The sequence below is a fragment of the Poecile atricapillus genome, chromosome 15, assembly GCF_030490865.1.
Source record: "Poecile atricapillus isolate bPoeAtr1 chromosome 15, bPoeAtr1.hap1, whole genome shotgun sequence".
NCBI lineage: Eukaryota > Metazoa > Chordata > Aves > Passeriformes > Paridae > Poecile > Poecile atricapillus.
In genome coordinates, this window is record NC_081263.1 from 3,642,346 (window position 1) to 3,670,200 (window position 27,855).

Below are 27,855 nucleotides of genomic sequence, written 5' to 3' on the forward strand. Positions count from 1 at the left end.
AAAGCTTTTCAAGTTAGAAATTGTCAAAATTATTATTAAATCTGGCAACAGTAGTAGCCCTGAAAAATTTGTTTCTAGACGTACTGTTTTAATAAAATGACAGTTCTAGTAAGAAGTGGAAACTCTGCAGTAACATAGTTTCAAAACTCCTTTCTTTCTTTTGAATTTTGTTTAATGGAATTTTTAAGTTCCCTGGTAGTGTACTTCATTTACTATAAAATTCATCTCATAAGCAATAGTATATAATTCCCTTGCTGCAGATATCTCAGAATGCATAGTCCACACAGGAGATATTTTTGTGTTCCTTCTGCTGCTTGTTTACCAAGTAAAAAAAATCTCAAACAAACAAACAAAAAACTGAGAAGAAAATAATGTGTAGGTAATTTCTCAAATTGTTCCATTCTTCCTTTCTTAGCAAGTTATTTTATGAGGCCTGGTCACATGTTGTGGAGCCACATTAAGATAAAACAAGGTCAAGAATTATTTAGTGAGTGGTTTAGAGATTGAGTAAGTCACCACTGATTTAGAGGGGCTGTCCTAGCTAGAAATTTGCAGAGCAGGTGTGGGGTTTTGTTTCTTTTTTACATTCTTAATACTGGCCATATAAGATACTTTAAAGAAATCCTAATTTTACTTAAAGACATGTATTTGCAACATCTTATAGATATACAGAAGAGGCATGTGCACAGCTTTGAATAGTGAAAATAAATGTTAGCCAGGAGTTACTGCACTGTTAAGCCTGTTGCAGTTGGACATGTATGAGACAGGTAAGAAAGGCTGCAGTACTGATGTTTGCAAACTGCAACCAAAGCATCTTATTTAAGAGTGCTACTAGTAGCTAAATTTTCAGTGTACTTAACTAATCTCCCTATTTCAAAGCAAAGTGTGGTGGGCAGAGGTGACTCAAAGCTGTCAAAGAGAAGCAAAATAAAATTTGTGGACATCTTGTACATGAGAACCCTCATCATATTTTATCTTCAAAGGCTGTGGAAGAACTTACATCTCTGAGTTTACATAAGCATAGCTGAGTTCAACTTATGGTAAATTTTGCTTTCAAAGCATTTATAACTTAATTGTTCAGTGGGAGAATGCTGTATTTTCTCCATGTAACATAGGCCATGCAGCATTCTTAAAGGTTCTGGGCATTCTGGCCCCCATCCATCACAGTACTTAAACCATGAGTAGCCCTATTAAAGTTGATAGAATTACTCATGTGCTTAAAATTAAACATGTGCTTAAGTGCTTTGATGGATTAGAGCCAAAGTTGTCAGCACCTTGCTTTGTTGTGTGCTGTGTTACACCTGCCTCTCCGTGCCCTGGCCTGGGTCTTCAAGGGACACATTTTCAGATTTGCTCATTCCAGTATTTAGCTGCTCTGTGTCCTAAAATTGCAGTTTATGTGCACAGCCATAGTAACTTCATACACAGTCTGGAAGTATAAATACACAACTACAACACTTGAAATGTCAGGCCTTGACAAATTTCACAAGGATTTTTTGTGGCTGTTTCAGAGGAAACTTTATGCTAAGTCTTTACATGGAAATGTGACATCTATAATGTTTTTTGAAAAACTATATTTCTATTGAAATTTGTATTTAATAAAGTGTGCAATGGAAATCACCATTTAGGTGCAACAGCACATTCTTAAGAATGACTGTGAGCTTGAACTTCCAAAAAACAGAGATCAGTAGGGGCTGTTCTAGTTTCTGCTGATAATGCTGAGTCTGTAATTCTTGAATGCTTATGAGCAAAGTTGCATGTACCTGACAGCTCATTATCTTTGAAGATAACTGTGGAAATCTTCCTTAATTCAGACTTTGTCCATGGTAAAAATTCTGGATTTAACAGCTGTGAAGGAAAGACTTGATTGAGTGAAAGCAGTTCAACACTGCCATAAGAAAGTGAGGTGAACAAAGCGTTTAATGTTAATATCTCTCTGAAATATTAACTTTCAGTGACACCTGCATAGTTTAGTAAACAGTTCCTTTGTTCTTGTCCAAACAGTTCCCCCTGTTTTTTTGGGTCTGCATCCCCTGCCTTAACTGCTTTCCTGTTCAGATTGTCATTCTGAACTTAAGAGCTACCAATACTAAATCCTACAGCATTTAGAAAATGTTAAGTGTTTGGGTCATTGAGAGTTTATTGGAATTTTTTAGAAGTACCGGGGGAAAATGGTGAAATACGTTAGATAATTGCTTTTTATTTAAGTGAGGCAAAAAACCTTCCCTTTTGTCACTGCTAGAGGCAGCCACCTTCCAGATCACCTGTCTACAATATCACATGCCAGAAGTGTTTCAGATGATAACAGAGATCATAGCCACTAATAAAACAAAAAAAAAAAAAAAGTCAAGGGATTTTCAAGATCAGCCGTTTTCCACCTGTCTCATCAGTGTCTTCCCTACTGCATTGCATCCTGCTTTAGCTGGTCTGTGTTTACACTTGCTTGGCATCCACTATTCCAGCCATTTTTATTTTAGGCCTTCTTTCTATTTAATATTAGCACTTAGCCAGCTGTGTACTTTTTCAGCTTTAAGTAACTCTGAGGTCATCAGCCATTATAGGAGCTATTCCTCTCATCCTTGTGCACAAACCCCTGGGATGTGATTGCCTTCTCTTCAAAAGCTTCATATCCAATCCTGGCTGAAGAAGTTACTCGAATGCAGGCATTCACAAACCAGTTTTAGAGCAAATGACACACATAGGACACTCATCAAATTGATGTTTCAAAGGTTGGACAAAAGTGCTTTAAAAGGGAGAACTAAGGTGAGAACAGGAACCCCCCACAGTGCTGCTGTTACCTGCCTGTGTGTGAAAGCAAAGGATGAGGTGATGAAGAGCGCAGTAAATGGCCCAGATTTAACAGCAGGTGCTGCTGATCCACCTGTGTACAGTGCCTGAGCACTGTATCCTCCCACAGTGGTATTTTTTCTGAGCATGAAGAGATTGAGGAGAAGCCAGGAGGTTGGTTCTGCTCTGAGGGGTGGTTGTACGAACAGCCTGGAACAGCAGAGGGGACATCCCGAGAGGTGTCGTGTGCTGAGTTTCAGTGCTGCTGCACAGTTGGGCAGAAGTGTTTAAAAAAATGTGATGGGCAATGGACATTTCCTCTATCCTGTGTTAATAATGGCTACATTCACAATACTTAAATAAATAATTAAAAAGGTCTCTGCTTCCTGACAGCAGTTTGATTTTCTCAAAGTAGTGAATTGTACAAGGCAAGATGATTCAGCAATTCGACTTGAGTCCTCCTGTTCCTGCCGCTTCTGAGGCATCCTTCCACACCAGAAAGGATTCACAGTGTCCTCTACAGCCTTGTTAATTATTATATCGAGTGTCCAGAGAGAATGCTAAACTTCTGAGGACACCTTTTATTTCAATATGCTTTAATTACCTGTACTAAGAGCAAGAAAATGACACCGGAGTGTTCCCCTCTGAATGCCTGGGCAGCTACAGGCAGGGTTTGCAATTTACAGAGGTGTTTAATTGCACAGCAGGATCTAAAGGGCCTTTGTCAAGCTCGTACATCACAGAGCTCTTTGTGAACAATTCTATTTTCATCCCTCACCTAAACTATTGCTAGTTAATTAGTTGAGGTAAATGGAGCAGGATAAGCAGAATTATGCTTCTTAATATTGTGTCTGTGATGGTCTCTTTGTGCCACTAACAGGTGTAAAGGGGCTGTAAACCAGTTAAACTGGTTTTATGTAGGAATTTGCAAAGCTGAAGGGGAGCCTCAAGGTGGCTTAGAGCCAGAATAGCATCTCTGTGCCACATCCACCTGGGCAGGTGGTATGACCAGGCTGCCACGTGCCTGCTGCCAGAGTCCTGGAACTTCATCAGGAGCAAAGTCTGCCTACAACCAGTCTTTGCATCAGAATATCCATAGAGGCAGAATAAAGTTACCCTTTAACCTTTGCACTTTGGGTATCACAGGGAGCAGAGATAAAATAAACCTAAAAATGTTATGTTTATATTCAGGGATGCCTTTTTTAGAGTTTGATACAATTTCATTGTGGTACCATTCCCAAAGAGAAGAGGCAAGTCACATCTGAGCCCCTGACACTTCAATGTAAATAATGATCAAAACCAACAAGATTTCTGCTTTCACAGAGATGTGGTGTGGGGTTTTTTTAATCAACTTTAGTGATTTGTGTTTCTTGACTTTTAATTTGGAAAAAGGTTCTGTCATTCCATTAATAGAAGGTGTCTCTTTGTGCTTGTATTTCTTGTCATATGTTCATGTGTTTATGGCTACATAGTAAGGTGTGCATGTTACTCATGGAGAAAAATATTGCAGTGTACTAAAACAAGAAGTGGTAAAGCAACTTATAGTGCTTTTCACAATCTTGAAAAGGGAACTTGTGGAAGCCCCTTTTGTATTGTCTACTCCATACATTGCATCGCATATTGTGTGAGAAAGTGATTATGCTTCAGGGGATAATTGAACTAAGTTCTCCCTAATAATTTAGGTCACAGATCTGTCCAACATAATCAATTTTTAACTGTGTCTTTAATTCAAAGTATATCACGACAAAATTATTCAGCCTGTTGGGTTTTTCTTTTTTTCCAGAAGATGTTACTTATTTACAGAGAAAGCAAATAGTTTATCCTCATAGCTGTTCTTTTTCTAATATTATTTCCTCTCACAGATCTTTGGTAGCTGAATGGTACTACCTGAAATTTGGAGAAGTAGAACAAAGAATTTTCAAAGTGAAGTTGGTGTTGGGGTGGAGGAAAGGTGGTATAGGAGGAAGAGCATAGTGGTAGGGAGTGGAAACTGCTCTGCAGGAAGGGTCTCGTGCTTCCAGGGAGATGCTCAACCCTTGTGTGGTCAGAGTTACCAGCAAACACTGACTGTAAAGTGCTTTTTAGGGTGCATCGTGTCAGCTTCCTGTGCCTTGGGTACCATTTCATTTTACCAGGTGCTGACCAAGAACTAAGTATTAACATGATTAGAAAATCTCTTTCAGCTCCACTGCGGGTGAGGACCCAAGTAAATCCTATTTCCTGCTTTAAGCTGTGCAGTTACTGCCCCGTGGCACTGAAAGGGTTTGTCCTTTCTGGGCTTGAACAGTATGAAACAGAAAAATCTCTTTGAAGTTGACAGAATACTGAGGTATCTCAGCAGTGTGATATAGATGGTGTTGAGTTTGCAGAAGATACCTAGTGGGTTTGTCCATTGCATTTTAGTCATTTTGTCTGTAAAATTGATACTTTGTCACAGGTCTAAGATGAATTATTTCAGCTTCACTCCAAATTAGGCAACTATTTTTCCCCATTTTCAAGTGCCTCTGACTTGGCCTCTGCCTTCTTTGCTGTTCTAGCTGTTGTATTTTGAGGTAATTGCCATGTTCTGTTAGAAATAACCCAGGCTAAAACAAATTTATCTTTCAGTTGAATTGTAAAGTACTGCAGGATTTTTGTAATGTGGATTGGTAGCAAAACCTTAATTGAATTTCCTTGCTCGTGGTCTTGTGTCTGAAGATCTTGACTGCACAGCTCTGTTTCTCTGAGGTAGATTGGCAGGTAGTGCTCTTAGTTTCCATAAGGTTCAGTAAATAAATTTTAATGCAGATTTTATGGAATATTTATTAAATCCATCAGCGTGTTTCACTGCATCAAAGACACTTTATTTAGATGAATAGGCATGTTTAAATCCCACGTGCCTGTGAAGTGCATGACTGCCTGTCAAAGAACTGAGTTGTGTTTTAAAACAAAATTGATCTATTAAGTTTTCATTGGCTGTCAGTGTGTAATTGATGGGCTTTTGAAGGTGAGCAGAAGGAGACAGCCCGTGGCTGCTTCCCTGGGCACTCACATTTGTTGGCAATACCTGAAAAAGCAGGGCTATGCACCTGTGTGAAACACAACCATGTCATTTTCTACCATAAAAAATAAGAGGCAAATGAATTGCTTTGTTAAGATTTTGGTTCTGGCTCTTCCACTTGCAAATGGACTCATTAAGTGCAGCGCTTTGCCTGGGGAAGGGAAGCCTTGCCCTGCTGCAGTTGTTGTGTCAGCAGGTTCAACAGTCAGCCAAGTTTGACTGCTTCAGAAATAAAGGTAATTTATACATTACACCAATCCCTGAAGGTGATAGAGGCTGGGCTGTTTACAGCCTTGTAAAGGAGACAAAGGCTCTGTATTAACACTCTGTGACTACATTTTAATATGCCCTATTAAAATAGTTTATATATTCTCCAGAGCTGTAGAACTCTCTTAATGTGTCTGCACTAACCAAAAAATTCAAAATTCTTTGATGTTAGGAATTAGATTAATGGTATTAAAGTGTCCTATCCTCCCTGTCCATCCAGCTGTGTGCCCCCCCAAGTCTTTAACATGTTTTGTTGTGAGAATTAATTTCAGCACCCTCTTTTAAAATTATTTTTCTATCTGGGAGATGCAGAAGGTTTCAGTGTGAACTGAATCTTGATCCTGTGGGATGTTCTTTTAAGATCTTAAGAATTCTTTCCAAGTAATTGTCATTTGTATTATCTGTAAAGTAAACCGGAGATGAACATTAAAATTAAATTAGTTTGCTGTCTGATAAACTGTTTGTTAATGTGTTCTCTGCATAAGATTTCATAAAGTCTGAGTAAAAATGTTGCCTTTTTAATAGTAAAACTCAACCACAGGTGGAGAACTTCTTTACTAAATACTGATTAGGTTGGTTTTCAAGGAATATTTTATTTTTCTGACCTTTGATGTCATTCTAATTTAATGTTACTTGAATTAAAATGTCATCTTTTTTTATAGTACCTAAAATAGACTTTATTAGTTTTCCTGAAAGCTATGTGCAGCTTTTCTTTGGCCCATTTAAATATTGAAAACAGCAGGATTTGAGATTTTTCTTCTAATCCTCAACTAATAGAGTTTAATGCTTTGTTTGGCCTACCTTGCACAGCCTAAGCAAAAGTTTTAAACAAGATTAAAAATATGACCTTATTAACCCATGGCATCTAAAGATACAGAACAGGCCTGCAGAGACATCAGTCATTCCTTAGCCAGGAGAGCATTGGTGCCATTCCCAAACTACTCAGGATGTTCCAGAGGAAAACATTTTGGCAGCCCAGCTTTTTTTCTTTTGTGGTTTTGTGCCAGCACCTAGGAATAAGAAATTGAAAAGGAAAGAATCTAAGTTGAATATTCAGTCTTTGTGGTTATGGAAAATAAAAGTTTGAGTAGTTCTGGAAATTTGAGGTGCAACTTGGCAGGGTTCCTTTAAAAAAAGGACAATTTTGCAGAGCAGTGGGATGTTGCTTTTGTGTGCTTCACCTCATTAGTCCCTGAGGAAAATGAAGGTCACCTTTTTGGGTTTTTTGGGGGGTTTTTCTGTGAGAAGTTAGAGTTGTTTGTAAGCTGCTGTTGGATGGGTGATTGATGAACATGCTGAGTTCCAGAAGAATAAAGTGTCTCATTGTCATGGAAAGTTTATGTCTAGTAAACATTACAAAACACAAAATGCTGTGATACATTCACTGCTGTGTAATAGGATTCCTTGTTTACTGGGCAGGCTATAGGGCCATAGCAACAACACCAGAAATAGGAACTATGAGTATCCTTGTTGTAAAGATGATGATGGTTATCAAGCACTTTGTTAATTGCTGCAGGTTAACATTTCTCCATACTCATTATCACTTAGTAGTGAGAGGATCAGCCAGGAGGTGTAAATGTGGAAGTTTGACTGAAATCTTTAATTAAAATAAAGAGGTTTATGGTATGGCATGGAAGAGTCAGGTCAACGTGCACCTCATTGATGCTTTGAGACAATTAATTGCAAGTGTTCCAGGGAAGAGAGAATAACGAGTTTGCTTATAAACAATCCAAACTCCCTAAACTTCTCTTTTTCTAGTGATATTCCAAACAAAAGGAAAACAAGTGCTGATTCCTTAAAAATACTGGTATCTTGCTTGGCTTTTGGTATATCAGTTACCCTTTTGATCTAAACAGGGCAGAATCTGGGTACATGTTCATTAGGTTCAAGATGTGGCTGAAATTTGGTGGCAGAATAAAAGCCAGATAAATTGCTTACACTGTCATTGATAAATGCTTCCTGCTTTCATACCACTATTTACATATTTTTAATAATTAAACATGATTTCTAAAAACTGAAAGCGGATGGTGGTTTTGCAACCGTATGTGCAGTACTGAAAAATACAGTATTTGTGCACCCTGACTCTTGGTTGTGGAATGGAGAGTTTAAGACCTGAGGCAGTAGAAAGCATTGCGGTTAGGAAGGAAGAGGGTGAAAAGCCCTCAGTTTTTCCTCTCTTATCCTGTCTAATTTATTTTCATTAATTTGGTGCTTTTGGCCTTTCTTGGCTCACTGCCTTGTTCTCATCAGGAGTGCCAAATCTCTGAAGCAAAAAAACCTGGTAATCGTCAGGAATAAGGTAGTCTGTAGGTGGGTAAAGAAATCTAGAAAACAGAATTTTCATCTGATTATTGATCATTCAATTCTCTCTCTGCATCTCAGCTTCACTGACCTTCCTGTCCCTGCCCCAAACATCTGAGGACATGTGGTCAGTGAGGAGCTGATGTTTCAGGATAATCACATTTGTGTTTGTTGGAGATTGCTGCTGATTCAGACCCGTTCCCTACACAGCAGAGTCATCCTGAGCACGATGGTTTGGTGCTGTTTGCTTTTCCCCTCTGGAAGAGCAGCACTTGCATTGCAGTCATGCAGCCACAGCTGGGGAACATCCAGCCACATCCTCCACACCTCTGGCTAAAAGGCAGAATAACGTAGGGTTGGCATGGTGGTGTTTTCCTTGACACTGTCTTTTTCAAAAGTTGCATTATTTTTTTCATTTGATAGCCAAAATTCCCACCACTCCTGGATGTCTGTGTCTGTCTTGTTATTGAAATAGTACCTTTTTTTTTTCCCCTGCTGTTCTTGTGCATTCTTGATTGGTGACTATGCTTTCAGTTTCATTTTAGTTTTTGACTGTGAGTAATTATAGAATGGAAAAAGTGATAAAAAGCATTTGCAATATGCTTACTGAATTAACTCCATAAAATGAGGTTTTCAAGCTGGGGTCTGTAAGCTGAAAGTGTGAGTTACTATCTTTAAAAGGGTAAAAAAGGGAGACGCTGTGGTACTTCATAGTCTCTAGGACAACATGCTGGAAAATGTTAGTTTTCAAAATGAAAAAAAAAAATAAATGTTGATATAAATATTCCATGATCAGAGTCCTGTAAAAGCAGTTCAATGAAGATTAAAAGGTCACTTTTAAGTCACACAGTTTAGCTGGCTTTTTTTAGTAATTACATGGCCAACTTGGTTTACCTCAAAGCAGTGATTTTATGCTGTGTACAGCAAGAAATTAATAATGTGAAAAATTTTATCATAGTGCTTTGCAATTAAGTTACAGTTTACAGGCTCAATGCTAGTACTACTTTTAGGGTGCTAATTCTTGGTTATACCAAACGTTTGATCATTTGATTGCACTATTTAGCATTGAAATTAACTTGTCAGGTTTGACACAAAATGCAGGAGAAAGGAGCAGAGGCACTGGTTTGCACTGTCCTGCTCCAGCCTGTTTGGCTCGTAAATGTGACTGCAGTTAATCCCAAATGATAGTGCTCATTCCAGGTGGTTTTCTAGCCTACTCCTCTGCTTCTAGTCAAGGATAATTTTATATATTTGGATTAACCCTTTACTGTTTCTGTTTCACATCCAGACTGTTTGAATGTCTTGTGTCAGGTTGAGTGCTCTGCTCTGGCTTGTTCTGCTGAGGCATTATTTTTGTGCTTTAATTTTTTTTGTGCCTTGAGGTTCTTTGGTGTCCTTTCATTTGTTTCTACTTTTAGTAACTCACCCTTTTTTCCTTTCTGTTTGTTTCCAGTGTTTGTTTCCTAAAGAACTTTCACGTATGTCCAGTATTTTGCATTCAAATGAATCAAAATCTGTTTGATTCTGCAGAATGTATTAGTCCCAGTCTAAGACTGTAGTAAGTTTTCATTAAAGCAAAATTAGACACTGATTTTTTGATGCAAATAGATGTTACTGCTTAAAATAGATGCAAATAGATGTTACTGCTTAAGTAGAAAAGTTTCAAGATATTTCAATGAGTCTATTTACAAAAGTCTTCAGTGACTGAAAGCACTTTAGACAATACTGCTTTGATAGAATATTTTTCAAGTTCATGTTCTGTTTTAAAAAGGTATTCTGCTTTCGTGGCTTATAAATTTAATGATGTATCTTTTTGATTACAGGGAGAAGAAAATGAAAATTCAGGATATTAAGAACAATATTAAAGAAGCTATAGAGGTAAACTTATGTGCTACTGTTTTTTAACTATTCCAGGTGGCTATTTAGACATTCTCTGCAATATTTTACTTGTGTTTCTTTGCAGACAATAGTGACAGCAATGGGCAATTTGGCACCTCCAGTGGAACTAGCCAATCCAGAGAACCAGTTTCGAATCGACTACATCTTAAATTTAGCAAACCAGATAGACTTCGATTTCCCTCCGGTGAGTAATTCACAGTGGCTGCAGCCATGGCTTTTTGCAAATGATTATATTTCACTGCCCTGTAGTAAATATTTCCCCAGAACAGTGAGCTGCTCTCTGGGAATTACTGCAGTAGGTGCCTTTGGTGAGTGCTAATCGAATTCACAGCAGCACAGCCAGAATATTCCAGCTGATCCTTCAGGAACATGGAGACCCTTGTCTGCTTTTTGTGCTCTGGTGAAATAATTAGCCACAGAGTCAAGGTGGACAGTGCTGGGCTAAAGTTTGGATATTGTTGGGGATTGCCCTGCCCAAAAGGAGTGGAGGTACACACAGCACTGTCTTGGTGATTAGCTGGCGTTTAATGAGGCTGCTTTCTCTCATCTGGAAGAGGAGTGGAGTTTTCTTGCTGGTCCAGACTCTGTGTCAGGCAGGCTCTCTGCAGAGGCTCTGCACACACATCCTTATCCCAGCCCTCCCAGTCCTGGTTAATCGTTTGAGGTGCCAGCAGTCCCGGAGTAAATGCAGAAAGAATCATTATTTAGTTGATGATACAACTTTGTGCCCACTCACAGTGATTAATTTCTCCTGTATTTCAACCAGACTTGTAGCAGAAGCCCATGAAAACACAGTTTGCAAACACTGAACACTTAAACACTGAGAAAATACTTTTGCTAATTTCCATGAAGCACCTTTTACTTGCAGTAATGCAGGAGTGTTTCAAAACTTGCATTTCTCTCTGTGCACTGCTCCAGGGGGCTGAGGGGAGGAATTACCATGATGTATCAAAAATCATGATCCATTTACACCAGAATTTTGTGTCCAGCAGTCCCAAATGCTTGAAATTAAAGTGCAAGTGCAAATAGTAGTAAGATGTGGGATAGTTTGCACCACAGCAATTCTTAATTCAGTTTGTAATTCTTGATATGTAGACATGATTGAACAAGCTGGTCTCAGAGACCAACAACAGTTACCTTTTCCAAATGTTGCTGCTCCTAGGAGTTTCTCTGCTTTGGTCAGTCTTTATCAAAAGAAAAATAACCAAACAAGCAAACAAACCCACATGCTTTGTGTACAATGCAGAAGTCAGGTGACATTAGCAGTTAATTGGAATATACTGCAGTGTTATCTTCAAGTATTTTTCAGTGTTGAACAGGCACAGACAGGTTGCTGGAGGGGGCATGTATGATTCTCTCTAGCCCATAAAATGTAGTCATTGTCATTTTGTCTTAAAGCATCTTAAATTTGAGATTTTGTGATTTTTAACTTCACACCTCTTTAGACATTTGTCAGCATTACTTACAGACATACTTGATCCCTTCATGGATGATCTCTCCTGCTGGAGGCACAGAAAAATTCCTGCTTTGAAGATAGTTTTAGGAGAATATTTGAGAGAGAAGACTGGTTCCTTGCTCCACCCTCTGTGCTTCTGCACTGGCTGTGTGCCCACAGCTCTCCTACTGCCATTGTTTTGTGCTAGTTCAGGTTGTGATCTGTAACAATGCTGCAACAAATTCCTGTGACCTACCTCACACTAAAATACTTGATTTTCCTTGTATCTTCTATCTCAGAGAAATTTTTTTCTTCCATTCAACTGGAGTGCAGTGATTTCTTTTAATTTTTCCCTTTTTTTCACTGAAAGCAAGGAGCAGTTGTTTGACTTACAAGGTCTATGAATAATTCCAAGTTCAGTGAAGAGTCTTTGAGGTGTTGAATGACACACAATTATTCAGGAATAACAGTGCTCCAATAAAACTAGTTTTTCTTCTCTGGGCAAAGGTATTGTCTTAAATTTTTAAGCCCTGAGTCTACAGAGGTTTAGGTGTGTGCATAACTGACTGGTGGCTTACTTCATTGGCATGATTAACTATTTCATATGTAAATCTTTGTAGGGTTGAGGTTTTAAACTGGATATTCATTAGCCACAGATGCTGAAGGACTATTCTTGGCTCTCTTTGCCCTTGGTGATTATGTAAGTTAATATGCCTCTGATTTCTGAGTTTGTCTGAATGTAGGTTGCAGTCCTTTGGCACCTGGAAAACCGAACCTGCATTTTAATTGCATGATTTAAATCAAGTTAAGATCTAGAGTGTCCCTCGATGCTAGCTCTTAGAGCATAGTGACAGAAACCACAATCCTTGAGTACTGCTGTAAAAATAACATTTGATTTTGTTACAGATTAATTAAAAGTACTTTGAAGAAAGAAAAAATTTTATGGAAGTGTAAAGGACAGCCTTATGCTAGTTATGTTTTAAATGTAAGGAAATCTTGATCATCTGCTTCCTCCTCCAGTACACTGGGGGAAGAATTTCATAAACTGGCAGCTAAACCTTTTCTTATATAGAGTACTGATTGGGAAGGAGGGAGGGGAACTTTCAGCAGTGTCAGCTCTGTGTAATGCTGTCTAGTTTGAGCTGCAGAACTTGCTTTCTGCCTCTTGCATTTTCTTCATGGGAAATCACATTTCAGCTGTCTTGAGGACGTGCTTTTCTCAGTGTAGTATTTGATGCTCTGCTCTGCCCTGGAAAGAGCATGAGGGTAGGGAGGAGGAACACTCATGTCCCAAGGGGATTTTCTTTGAGGGCTGCAAGTACTTAGAACTATACTCTTAAATACATGGCTGTTCTGCTTCTCTTTAAATGCCCATTCTTCTTTTCCTAACCCTTAATTTAGGTAGCTCTCCTGAAGAGAATGCACTGACATAGAGGTCAGCACAAGGATTAGGATTTCTTCTGCAGCTACACAAGATCATCATCTTCATGAAGGAGCAGTTGAAATGAATTTTAAACTAGAGGACAAAATCTGTGTTTATAATTCCCTGTGGAGCAGGTGGAGCTAGAATGCAGGTCTCCTAACAGCAAGGTTCAGTGTAATGTGAAAGGCAGAAGTCAGGAAGAATGTAGGAGCTTTACAGTGGGATGCTAATACTGGGATCTAGCTCTGCATGTAAATTAGGATTCAAAGAGCAACTTTTGTATTCTGATATTCTAATTCTTTTCTTAGTCTGGGTCTCCATCTGTTTGCTTTGCAGCTTTTGACTTACAGGAAATGTGTGTCATTTGTGTAGACCATATTGTTTTGAATTAAAAAAAAAACTAAAAAACAACAGCTTGAGTTAAAAATAATGTTGGTTCAGTGTAATGCTAGGTTAAACATCCCCCTTAAAGCTGAAAATTTACTATGTTGGAGATTATTAATTCAGCACAGTTGGTATTAAGAAATTAAATTTTTGAATACAAGTAGTAGCATATGGAGAAAGGCAAAACATAGTACTGACTGAAAGGAATTCTGTCCACATAATCGTGCTGGTGTTTTAAAATATTGTAGTTTTTAGTAGATCAGATCTATAGTTGAGGCTTCCAAATAGTATTTCCATCATTATTGTCCTTTAATGCATTTAGCTTAACACAACTGTATGTGCGTGTTTTCAGTGTCAAAAATCAACCTCCGAAGTAGTTTTCAATAATTCAAACTAGCTGTATATCTGTCTCAAATGTCAGGTGATGTTAGGTTAGCTGGGTTATAAAAGTGATATTTTTATTCCTGTTCTGCATACCAGACAGTGGTTAGGATATTTTCTCCATCCCCAGTAATAGTGGCCTTCTTCTCATCCCTTTCTTTTTGCTCTTACTCTTAGAAGAGGGAAGGAAATGTTCCCATTTTATCAACATTTCACACTCCATGATCAACCAAATTGAACCAAGCTACCAAATAAAACCTATTTACTTTGGGTTACAGTCCCTTTATAATTCTCTGGTTTTAATGAAATATTCAAAATAGCTGAGCAGGATTTACAGCTGCCTATTTTTAATTGATCTGGACTCAGTTAAGGAAGATGTCTCTTGAAAATACCATACTAAATTCAGAAAAATGGTATTCAGAAAGCAGTAGAATCAGAGTAATAGCTATTGAAAGGCAAAATATCAGAGGAATGACTATGGCTCTCCAGGTTGTGGATGTTTAGAAGAGATGCTGATGTTGTCTGCAGGTCTCTTGGTTTCAGTTTATTACACTGCTCCATTGTAGTTATTTTGAATCTCCCACTACCACTGCTGCTGAATGGTTTTATTATGGTTTCTGAGTGGTGTCCTTGAGCTTTACCACACTCTGGCTTCAGCCTCAAAGGCAGCTCAGCATCCCCTGTGCCCACAGCCAACCCTTCCCTCCGCTCCACACCGGGATGTGCCACCCGCACCGGGCCAAAAAAACCTCCTCTGGGTCCCCAGTGTAAATCAGAGCATTGAACCAACCCAGGTTAAAAATAACCCTGGTAACCCTTACTCCTTCTCTCTTCTATTTTGGGGAGATTATTTTTAACAGGGATCAGTTTTGAGGTCTGATTTACAACCTGGCCCGTGGGCAGTGTGGTACAAAGGAGGTGGTGCCAAGTGTGATCCCTTAACCTGCAGCAGGGTCAGAACGAGGCTTTCGAGTCCTTAAAATGGTTTTGACACCAAAATCTTTAAGAAGGTAACGAGATAATAGAGTCTCAGTAAGAAAATATGTGAGCTGGGATCTCTTTGCTGCCAGAAGTGTTCCTTGATTATGTAGGCAACAGAGCAAAATTATCTGTCCCTGTAGATAACCACCCTGATGGGTATAATGATAGATATATTATTATTCCTGTCTAAATACATCATGGGAGAAGAAGAGAGCTGTTCTGGTTTGACAGCATCACTAGCTTTATAAAGTAATGAAAAACATAATCACTGCAGTGGGGGACATTTCCCGTGGGGATATCTCAAATGTCACAGATTTTGGGGTGTGAAAGTAGGCAAAACATTTTCCTTGGTGAGGATACTCATGGGAAGCTGGGAAAGCTGGGAGACAGAGACAGTTTCTTGGGTGTCTGCACATATTGTGTATAGTTTGGATACTTAGCACAGAGAGAAAATTAGGGCCTCCAGCTTTTTCTTGTCCAAATTTTTTATGATCTTGAGCAAGACGCCTCAATGTCCTATTTACCTTTTTTTTAGTCTCCTCTATCTTATTATGTGTAAAAGACTGATGAATACATGTCTTGAGGTGCAAAACTACTAGAAAATGTGGATATGTAAAGTATTTTTGCCTCAGGAATGTTAATGTTCAGAGAAAGGAGTGGGAAGTCGGTATCAGTGATGTGGTGCTAGATACTCTGAAATAATCCTTACTTAACTCTTTTTTAAATCTCTATTATCTTATCTACACAGAGCAGCTCCCCCTAAATGGGCTTCCAGATAATCCAATTGAGTTTACCTGATCAGAGTTTAACAGGAACTTATATGAAGCTGGTTTTCCTATCCTTTAATAGCAGAATAATTTCTTGAATACAGATTAGTCAGAGTTCCTTTGAAGCCTTCTTTTAGTATAGGGTCTGTGAGGCAGGCAGCCACTTGATTTCATTTCTGTTTCCCATAATTGAAACATGTATAACTTGTAATGATTTGCAAATGAGTCTCCTGAAATCTCTGATTTTTGTTTACATGCATAAATGCCTGATAGGAATGTGTTACTCTTCTGTGTGACTATCAATATCTAGCAAATTTTGTTAGTGCTAAAGTATTTATTGGAAGTGGTTGTTTTTGGTTTTTTTTTCTTTCAGCCCTTTGAATTCTGCAGTGCTTTCACTGAGGTGTTCACATAATTCTGTTGAAATCCCACAAAGAATTTCCTTAAATTGGAAAATCTGTAGCCCAGGACTTGAGACAATGGGCATTATATACATGTCTTTTCTGAGTGCAGTTGCTTTTGTAGTACAGAAACCTCTCACCCTATATATTTTACTTTATTACTAATTTATTTGATTAGCATTTGAAGTGAATGTTAATGCTTTGTTCTATACTTGCATTTTTATCCAGTAAATTCCCACCATACCAGACCATATTTACAGGTTCAGAAGTTCACGTGACTTAATTTCTCTTGATACATCTTCTTTGTTTTCCTCAGAGCAGTCTTAAAGAACAAGGACAGATTAATTCAATTTATGTTGAAATACAAGAGCTGTCATCTGAATTAAACAGGAAATAGGCATAATTTAATATGGAAATTCTTAAGCATTTTCTGGTTTTAATCACAGTAAGAGACTATCACAAAATATTGGTGTATGCATAGATGAAATAAAATGATACCTGTGAGCCTCCCTGGTACTACAGTAGATCCAGCCACAGCCCTGTTGTGCTCAGCCTCCTGGTCAGGGCTTTCAGCTGGTCTTTGGAGAATACATGACATTCCTTCAGTGTTCCAGGAAAATTTAAGATATTTTTTTTAAGCTCCCAGGAAACAGAGTGGTTTTTTACTGTTAAATGCCAGAAATAAAGCAGAACTTTCAATTAATGTATTTTAAATATATTTGCTTTTCATTTTTTCGTGGAGACTTTACTGTGGGCCTGTGAGCACTTATGAGTACAGATGCTGCTTCTTCAGAAAGATTGGAAGGGGGTTTGTGAGCTGTCCTTGGGATCTGTGTAAATTTAGAATGAGGAGAACTATTTTATCTTACACCCTTTTCTGTTGGTGGAAGTTTCTGGTAAAAAGAGGCTTTTTGTTTCCAACATGAAAGGAAGCAGCTGAGTTTAGTGTGGTCCCAGGTGTTTGTTCTTGGCACCAGGTAAGGTAATAATGTCATTGGATTTGACTGTTCAAGCTTATTATATATTTATTAAACAAAAAACAGCTAAATGATGTAGTGTAAAAGACATTTTCCAAACTGTGATTTGAGGCTCAAAGGAAATGTCTCAGTTTTATTAAACCTTCTTTCTTAGACTGAAGTCTCCAAAAATAGCTGATGGTTGAACTGCCTCTGTCACCAGTGTAAACTACCCTGAGAGAGCTGGAATGAGGTAGAAGACTTTGTTGTGCCTTTTTTGCTGTCAGGAGGTTTGATCCAGTAATGAATTGCCTCTTTCTATGTGTAATACACTTTGAAGAGGCAGAGGAACACTGATTATTTGCTTTAAATTGTAGAGGAATCTTGATGACATAGGGAGCAGGCTTGCTGCTGTCCCCCAAAGTGAGTTTGCCTCCCTAATTAAAGTGAGGAGCTGTGTTCTGGTATCAACAGATAAAGTTTCTGTGGCAAATAAACTTCTTGTGAAAGCAGTAATTAAAGGGAAATAGTTTGATATGTTAGTGAGGACTTCTAACCATAGCACGTTGTAGCTATGGGTATGGATTTGTGTGTTGGCACATGTCTCGAATGCTGTGGTGTTTTGAAACTCTTAACAAAGGGGAATAATGTGAGTTCAAACTTGACAGAAGTTTCTCAAATAGAATTCCCCTTCCCATTGGCCAATTCTTGCAGCCACATCCAGTTTAATTTGTACAACTAGAAGCTACCAAGCATGAACACAGAATATTTCAGCATCATTCTTTTTTTCCAAGCATGAAAAACTATTGATAATGAGACTAAATCCTTGCTGAAAATGTTCCTGACTCAGATATGGGAAGTGCTGAGAGCACTGGGCCTCTCCCAAAGAGTTTTGTATTCAGCTCTGGACACATGCCAGTAGCTGGAGAATATCTTCAACTATTTGTAGGTATGCATTTCCTTTGTGATATCATCAGCATATTTGCCCTAAAATAGCAAGCAATAATTAACACTTGTTCACACCATTAGGAATGCAGATGTTTCCCTATTCAAGTAAGTGGCTTATTAAACTGTCTGATTTTACAAATTTAACACATTTTGGTATCCCTACCCAAACCTGGGGAGAGCGAAAAGATGCCGTGAGTTCCCTTCTCTGAGCGGTAGTCAGTAGTGATCGCTCGATTTCATACATGAGCAATGAGAAATAAATCAGTTTGGTGGGTACTTACCTGTCCTGGAATGAGAAAATGAGCTGCTGCAGTTTGTCTTGGAATGCTCTGTGCTGCCCTGCCATCCCATGACCTTGCCTTGTTGCAGTGCCTGGCTTGTGGAATGCAGCAGAGCTGCTCCCAGGAAAGGAAAGTTGTGCTCCCCTCGGCAGGGTAGGTCTGTGGAGGGGTTTGAAACCAATGGTCAGTGCTGCTTTTAAAAGCTGGACACATTGGGAAGCAAAGTCCTCCAGGAGACAGTTTTACAGTTAGGAGCTGGTTTGGTTTGACCTTTAATCATTCGATTTGTAAGTCGGTGACCTATTTAAAACTCTTATTATGAAACGTGCAGCTCCATGGGACAGTGAACTTTGCCCAGGAATTGAATCCCAGTTTTAACCACAACATTGTGTAATGGTTGTACACACCTTCTAGGAGGTAAGGTTTTTTTCAATGGCATTGACATTTGCTGGAATTAGTAAATAAACTGTTCTGTTGAAGGATCCACCCTATATTATACTTTACAAAGAAAAGGTAATGTTGCATGTCCATGCTAAGTTTCCTGTGAATTTGGTGTCACAGTGGCATTGACTGTGCCAATGTTTTTCCCTCCCAACATCCTAATGCCTATGAAACATTGCTTCATAAACATTTTTTCTTTAAGTCTCTTGAGTATTTATACATCTGGAGGGAACAAAGCATTGTAGGCAGTATGTCCAGTTATATTCTTTCATTTTATACTAGTATTTTATCCTTTTAGAACGCTTCCCAAAAGCAGATCTTGGTTCCTTTCTTTTTTCCCAGGCCTGGAGTTTGTCTCTTGAGGATTATTTTTTTTAACAACCCAAGTGCTCAACCCCCAAGTTCTTTAACACTTTCTGTAGTTTAATTTTGAGCAAAACCACTGTTCTCATGCTGCCATTTATTCAGCTTGCTGAAATTTTCCAATATAAGTCAGTTTTAAACATGATTAGACTCTGCATTACCCCTTTTCTGATCCAGAGTTGTGTCAGCAAGATCATTCTGGAACAAAGAACCATTTTCCAAGCATCCCTTCCACATTTCCACTGATGTTTTTTTTTCTCTCTAGAGGTCTGCAGAGATTCCTGTAAGTGAATACAAGTGATTTACAAATATTGCCTATTGACTCATTGTGTTGGGAAGCTTTCAGCAGGTGGAGAAACTGTTGCCTCATAAATAAAACATTAATAATGAAATACATTTCACATAAATGCGGCTTTTTAACCATTGCAGTGTTCCGGTATCGTGAGACATGAGGTTTCCTGAGCAGCAGCAAGTTGTGGCCCTTGATCCTTCAGTTATCTAAGGAAGACCAGAGAGGGTTTATCCAGACACAGGGTTTTCTTAGGGTTTTTTATGGTTTCCCAGAAGTGGAGTCTGTTCTTGGGGATTGTGCCCGGAATTCAAACTATTCCCCTGCCCAGGCTGAGCAGATTCAGTCCGGCCCTGTTTGTTCTCTTCAGATCTGTGTTACATTGACATTCCTTTCCTTGAGTGTTCTCCTCAAGGATTTCTCCCTCTTTTAGGATTATGTGAACGTTTTGGGATGTGTAAAGTCTGGTCTGGGGTGGTGAATAAATGCTCTAATCCTGACATAAAGCTCAGGAGGAATTCATTCCTCATCTTCCCTGGTGGTGCCATCCTGTCACCACTTCTGTTGACTTTTGTTGCTTTACACAGCTTCAGCTGTACTTTAAACAGGATCTTGGGTGTGTATTGTGACACTGCAGCATTTTATTTTTTTAACAGAAAATTACATAATTTGAATATTTTTCCCCCAATTTTAAGTGTGCATAGGGAAAGAATGGATAATATGATCATACACTGCAAATATTACGGATCATTTGGAACCGAACATTCAGATCTACTTGTTGTGGAATGTCATCTCAAACCAAATTGTTATTTACTATTATTTGTTTATTTTAGTTGTTTTGTTAGGAGTTCCATTTTATAGTGCAAGAAAAACCTGTGTTGATGCTGCTGTAGAGTCTGTTATATTAGAATGCCAGCAGATGAATCAGTGTTGTGGAAACGAGAACCAGACATGTAAGGACTAGTTTTCTGGCTATTTCTTTTCAGGAAATTTTCCTGCTACTTTTGGTTAATTTGTTTCCTAACTCATTATTTTTAGAGCTCTCATACAAATTATACCTATTTAACTAAAAAAAAACCCAAAAAACCCAGCCCTTTTGCTAACTTGATTTTTCTAGTGGCCTCTGAAGCCCCTGTTTTACCTAAATACATAACAAATCTTGTGGTTTTACTTGCCTTCCCTGAGAGTAGCCCCAGGCTACATTCCATGACTCAAATGGGATGCTGAGGATTTCTTGTGTTATTCTTTTTCTTAAATATTATTTCAGAGCTGTGGTTAGTGTAGGTGTACTGGGGAGGAGGGAGAATCTGGGGTTTTTGCAACCAGCTACTATGTCTTAATTCCAAAATCCGTCACTACAGTAAAGAGGCTTCTAATAAAGCAGGAGAGGAGCTCTGCAAGCCTGGTTCTGACCTTGCTTGGGTGAAACCTTCTGGTTTTCAGCTCTGTGAGGTGGCTCAGCATCAGTCCCAGCATGTGTGAATATGTATTTGATGCGGCCTAAAGACAAAAGGTTGTGTATTAATGAAAGGCCTTCATATTTGACCATCTCAAGTCATGTAGTTCATTTTTTAAAACACAGTATAAACAAGAAAAAAAGACCAAAAGTAACAGCAAAAACCTGCCCCAATGAAACCCCACTGTATCTTAGTATAATGATCTATTGCTCTTTACTTGTTGTAGATCCTGATTTTGAAACCCCAATAAGAAGTGCAAAGAATGTGGAATTAAATTCTTTTTCCATCCCACATGGACAATTAATAAGCATACTGAGAAGATTGCTTAAGTATTGCTGGTTATAGTTCAGATTAGCAGGACAGGCATAAAGGCAGTTCTAAACATTTTATTGCTAATTTGACCTAACAAGACACAAACAGTGATCTTTATCCCATTATTGTAATTCATATATTTTCTTAGAAGTGAAAACTGCCCCTAGAACACAGGGAGGACTCTTCTAAACAATGTGTAACTGTTCTGGTAAACTAAACCCTGGGCTTTCTATTTATTACCAATGTGTTTATGCTAGGGCCAGGAACTGGTTTTATTTTTCATCCCATTTTATGATCTGATTGCAGAAACTACTTCAAATGTAAGGCATTATGGAGTTTAAAAGGTCTTTGAAATAATTGTTTTATATCAGCTTTCCACCAAGGTGTCACAGTTGTAGTCAGAAACAGTAATGAGGAAGAATTTTTGTGACAGAATTTTACTGTGCTGTGACTTTTCTTATTAAAGCACTGACTTTTTTCACTTTATATCTACATTTTTTTGATGATGAAGAATGTTTCACTGCTTTTTCTGTAAACTTACCTTTGCCTTTGACAATTTGTCCATTGAATCAGCTGCTGTTTCAGCAAAAAAAAAAAACCTTGTACAATTGCTGATTCCATTTTTCAATTTCCCAGCTTTGTAGTCATAAGTTGAGTGAGCCATATGATGTTCTGTACTGAACAGCTGTTACTTTTATAAACAAATATAGAAACATTCTCCAAAATGGGTTTTGTTCAGATAAAGTGAGATTGCAGATAATTCCCCCTCTCTCCCTTGCTTTCTCTTCCTTCTCCCTTTTGCTTTAGAAAGATATTTTCCTCACTGTGCTGTGATATGATTGAAGATGACTGACAGTCCCCCAAATGCCAAGAAATTGGAAATCTTCAAAATTTAAGTATCCAATGAGCATAATTCCAGAAGTGGGAGACAGAAAACTAAGGACTGGAATTAAGATTTTGATTAATCTTCTGTTTCCTTTAATAGCAAAAGCAAATGGTCATGCAATCTGCAAATACTAAAAATCAAGTAAAATCTTCTTACCTGCTTCCGAAAGAAATTTAACTGGTCTTCTTGTTCATGAATAGTTCACAAAAGCAGGGAACAAACTGACATCTAATACCATATATAAACATCATAATCTCTTTAAAAGAAATCAGAACAAAATGTAAATGTGTATTTTGTGTTTACTCTCATTTTTGTGTATGTGCAGCTAGGGAATACTTAATAGCAATAAAAGGACAATCAAATTTGCATCTGATGAGCTGCTTCCATCATTGGTATTCATAATTGTGTGATCACACAAGCACATATGCATCTTATACCTGCCAAGAAGAGGGTGCTCTGAATATCAGCATCACTGAATTTACTGTAAGATGCCTTTATGCATCTTTAAGATGCAGTTTAAAGGATTTGTGGTTCTGCTACAGTTCACGTGTTAAAGATTCTGGTAGGAATGTGAATTTCTTTGAACACTCTTTTCAAAGTGAAACTTAGGAACGTGTCCCCTTTCTTTGTACTAAATTGATAGTGAAGGAATGTGAGAAACTGATATCCCAAGAGATGGAGGAACCTTGAAGCAGCAAAAATAACACATTTTTCTTCTTTAAAATAGATCTGCTGTAAAGAAAAAGGGTGGGGAGACACAGAATATATGCAACAGCAATTTTAAAGGTCTTGCACTTGTCTGGATTAAAAAACTAAATTATTTGCCACTTAGAATGAAAGTCTTTTACCCAAAACACTTGAAAGCTCTGAGAGATAGCCAAGGAACACCCCTGGTTGTTGGTTAGAGGAATGCCCACGGTGATGTCTGTGTGTATTTTAGTCACCAGGCTGCTGCTGTTCTTTCTGAGTGTATTCAGAGTTCTTGGACTGATGGCCAGAAGTTCAATCCCATGTTGCACACGCACTGTTGGAGCCAAAGTGCATCTTTCATATGCAAAATGGAGAGGGCTTTTGGTTGTGTTGTTAGCTTGTGTTAAGGGTTCAACAAATCTAAAGCGTTGCATTTTTGGCTGTCTGCTCTCATATCTTGGCTTTCAGTTTTTAAGGCTGAGACAAAACATGATCTAGCCTTGTATCACTGTCTTTCTTCTGTAGTTCAATGTCTTCTTACACTGTAAAAGAATGAATTTACGAAAGTGGTACAGAGTTAAGTAAGATACAGATGTCTGTATAGTCCCTGATGTCTGTATAGTCCCTGAAGATCCTCACTAACTTGCAAAGCCATGTAAAACTTAATTATCATTATCATTCATGCAGGAATTATAGAGAAGTAGTGTTTCATTGAAGAAAAAGAAATCACGACAGCCACATGAATGTAAAATAGAGCGACACTACAAGTTAAAGAACAAATGTTACCAAATATCATTGATTATTAAAAATGCTAAGGAAATTGTCATCATTGAGGCATTAATCCTTCTTACAGTCAATGGTTGGATTCTATTAGTGATTGAGAAGCAGTTAACTCTTACAGAGCATTGAAGTCAAACTTAAAAAGCCAACTGAATTCATAGTGAGGTTCTAAAGCATGGTTAAAGATTTTTGTTAAATATGCTCCATTTCCTGCAAAACAAAATGATGCATTACTATTTGCTGATTCTCTTCATCTCTAACCCGTTTCCTTAACTCTGTTTTCTCATTTCAGGAGTTTTATGAACACACAAAAACACTTTGGCAGGATGAAGGTGTGAAAGCCTGCTACGAGAGATCCAACGAGTACCAGCTGATTGACTGTGCACAGTAGTGAGTACTGCTCCACCCCACTGCACGTGGCAATGACAGTGCTTTGGTGTCCTGATGCTTGCTTTCCCATATCCCTGGAAATGTGTGATGCATAATGAATTCTTGGTAATCAGCTGTTCAGAGAGGTGGGACAAACTGGTATTCAGTTAGACAATATCTGCATTGACTTTTTTCACTTTCAAAAGGCTTTAGTAAGGCCCCTTAATGAGGGGACAGTTTTATTGTCTTCAGGGCCAAATTTCCAGCCTCTTCCACTTGGCCCATCCTTTCCAGATGTCAGCTTCAGATGCTGCAGCAAGCTGCAGTAAGTTGGAGAAAATGTTGGTGGGAAATAAACCCGTTTGTCACTTTGGTTTCTAGTGCAGTTTATTTAACTGGAAACAAAGAGATGGGAGTGACAGTCATGGGAAGCAGCCTGTGATCAGTCACCGGAGTTCTGCTTGTGTGCCTTCATGCACATATCTGAGAAAGAGTCATTCTCTCCTGGTATTTATACTGCTGGGATAATTAGTATTGTCTTGAGAGTCTGCTGCATGTTTGCAGTTATTTATCACATCCAGCAATATACTGTGGCTCAGGATTTTTTATGGCAAGGTGCTCGAGTTAATTGTGACCATTCCTGGTCCTTTTGTTGTGCATACTCAAGAATTGCAGGACTTAAGTATGAAATATTAATGGTTAAAACTGTTCTTTCTTAGTTGATATTCTCTCTACTTCTTTTGGAGAAGCTGAAATAAGGTTTAATGGTCAAGAAAATGAGGGTTTCTCATTTCACACGATGGTGGCAACTGCAGTTTGTCTAATACTGCATCTCTTAAAAAACAGCTGATGAAATAAAATCTGTAAGGCTCTTCTTTTGTTTGTTTGTTTAGGTAGACTTAAAGGTAAATCAACAATTAGCTCTGTTTGAAAAGAGACAAGAGAGATAATTTTACTATGCCTTGCACAGCTCCAGGTCTGTAGGAGCCTCTTTGAAGTTTTGCCATTGTTTCCAGAGTGAATTTGTTTGATGTGTAACGATGTCTTTTGCATTAGGTGACTAATGTTTGATCATTTGACATGGAGCTTTTTGCAAGTTCAGTTACTACAAAATAAAAAAGTACAGATATTTTCATTTTCAGACAAGCAACCAGTAGATTTTGTGTTTCTAGTGTAAAGCTGATAGAAGTGAGGGAAAGGTGGGTTTGTTTCTGTTTAGTATTTGTTAATACCTTCTGTGCTGGGAAGAAAGATATGGTTGAGCACTAAGAGGGTTTTGTGTTGCCCTTTTTCTGCCCTGAATGCACAGAAGAAAGCTGAAATTCTTATCATCCCTGGACACTTACTTTTCCATGGATCAGCAGGGGAGGTGGCCCTCATGATGGCTTTACCATCCTGCTCCATCTAGTGGAACACTTAATTCTACATCATGGGCTGTTCAGCCAAAAATAAACTTTGAACATTGCTGACAAATTAGATTTTTTTTTTCCCTAAAGAAAATAAAATAAAAATTGCTGTCTCCTTCTAAAAGTATTTAATAATTCTAGTATTTATTCCATATGATGGTAACATACATGACACTATAGTCTTGTAGAAGGAGCTTTCTAATTGTTAATTTTGATAGTTCTTGTCCTTTCTGGCATTTTTGACCATGCAGTGGTGTTGTTTTTAATAACAGAATATGCACATTAGGAGTTTTTTAATGGCAAAATGTTATCATGCAGGTTAATGTCACTTTGAAATGCTGAATTTGTTTTTATCACATTAAATTTTCAAAGGACCTAACAAAAATTGCTTCCTATAAAATTTGACTTGATTGATACCTTTAAGTTAACCTGGTGAGCACACACTAACAAAAATGTGGCAAAGGCAAAATACAAAATATATCTGAGATTTACTAAAATAGGGATATTTTAATATGGATCTGCAAGTTGCAACTAGCTGTTGTTCGTGCTAATAGAGTAAAAGAGAATATTGATCAAACTCTGTTGGGGTTGTCCATTCTTTCAGAGAAGTTTTGGGTTCTGAACATTTTTCCGCTTCTGAAGCCCCCATTTAAAACAAGGAAGTTACACTGGCAATGGGAGATGGAAAAGTGGCATTTGTCTTTCAAGATCAGTCCGACTTGAAAAAATCCTTTCTTGCTCTTGAAAGTTGAATAAAATCTTAAATGTTAATGGATTCTTTGCTCAGTGATCTGCCTTAAAATTTTAAACAATGTTTTTTGTTCACAACAATTAACTTTTTAGAATTGTTTGTAAAAAAATTTAATTCTTTTCAACTGTCATTTTTTGAAGGCTGAATCACTTAGTGTAAAGTTTGTCTTGGTATGGACTTTAACATTCTGAATTTTTTTAAAAAGGAGGTTTTGTCACTGTTGTGACATAGTTTTATATAGGAAGCTTCTGAGGATATTCTGCCAAATGTTTAAAAATCACTTTTGCCTGTCTTTTAGCTGTTCTGCTTTCCATGGATAAAAGCTGGTTCTACATGTAGACAGCTTAGCTGTAGTCCAGGAGAAGAAAGAGCTTTCCAGGATTCAGGGATGGAGAGCCTGGAAAAGAAAGATGCTGGAGAGAAGGCAGCTTAAACTTCTGCAGAGTTTGTGCTGAGGAAAGACAGGAATTTGCTGATGGGTCAGGAGCTCTCCTGGATGGACAGAGCGTGAGGGAAAAGCCACTTTCTGTTTCATGTTTATTCCCAAGAAAGTGGGAACAAATGTAATTCTCAATGTTTTATTTCCCTAATTCCAGTGTAGGGGTTTAGAGTCCGAAAATTGTATTTTTCACCTGTTCTGGAGCAGTAACTTTAAATGTACAGTGCTTCCTTCTGCATCTTTACAACTTTCAGTGTCTTCCATAAGAAATGACATTATTACACACTCTTGCTGTTGCTCCACCGAGTCTCTGGTTGTGTTGGCTGAGAAAAGGTGACTTCACCAAGAGCTACAGGTGCTTCCCATTTCCTGGCTTCCCATTTCCCTGCAGTTGTGATCATTGGAGGTGTGAAGCTGGGAGGTCTGGCCAGTAACCTCATCTGCTGGAGAGCCCTTCTGGTATCCTGCCCTGTATCCTCAAGGCACTGCCTAAATGAAAATGTCACTTCAGAGGAGTCCTGTTCATTTTGAAAGAGTAGCTGCCTCTGCTCATCATGAGCTTTACTGTACTTCCTGCCCAGGCATATTTTACAGTCTTGAGAGGCAGAGAAAGGAAAGAAGGCTTGTTTCCCATTTCTTAACTGGCCTTACTAAGAAATCAGTTTCAATTCTGCATTTAGAACAGCACGGTCTGTGACGTTATCACCAGTCTATATTTCAGCGGTGAGGAGGGAGCTTTATCTGTGAGGAGACCAAATTTCATTGCCCTTGCATCTTGCAGGGATATACACAGAGTGTTCATGTGAAGCTGTCGTGTGATCCTGCTCTTGGCTAATAATAAACAGAACAACACAGAAGGGTCTAGAATACAGAAAATCCCAAACGGTGTTATATTATTTACCATCCATCATATGTCTTCCCTGAAGGCACAGGGTCACATTTTATTTAGAATTATTATTAAAAATATAGGAGCCATTTCCACTGTGATGTGCCAAAGCCTGTTTGTCAAATCTTCCTTCTGTCAAATACAAACAAACACGATCTCTTGGAAGCGCTGTTGTTGCCTATACTTCTACCTCAGGTTTCATTTGAGCAGCTCTGGTTTTAAAGCCTCAGGAATACCCAGCAGAGCAGCCAGAGTAAGCAGGATCTGTCCCCTGGGAATGTGCTGTTTGTGGCATGAGGATATGAAGGTGCCCACACTGTCCTTGCCCAAAGCCTGTGGATGGCCTGAAGAAATCTGCATTGAACATTTGGGTTTAACTGTTCAGCAAATTAAGAGCAAAACCTGAGTACTACACGAGCTTTCTAGTGCTTTTTTCTAGGGTTGCTAATATTAGGCTGAGCCCACAGATCCCTGGATTTTTGCTTGAGTTACCCTTGGCCACTCATTGGGTTTTGTGCTTCATTTTACACTGCGT

General features: G+C 38.4%; 1 protein-coding gene across 3 annotated transcripts in view; it reads left to right on the forward strand.

The window, feature by feature from the left end:
* Positions 1-27,855, forward strand: part of GNAS (GNAS complex locus) — a 132,494-nt gene that overhangs the window by 73,275 nt on the left and 31,364 nt on the right. For all 3 annotated transcript variants that reach the window (XM_058850243.1, XM_058850244.1, XM_058850245.1), the window contains exons 3-5: positions 10,219-10,273; positions 10,359-10,478; positions 23,762-23,859. In XM_058850243.1, coding sequence (XP_058706226.1) covers positions 10,219-10,273; positions 10,359-10,478; positions 23,762-23,859 — 273 coding nt within the window. The remainder of the gene's footprint in view (positions 1-10,218; positions 10,274-10,358; positions 10,479-23,761; positions 23,860-27,855) is intronic.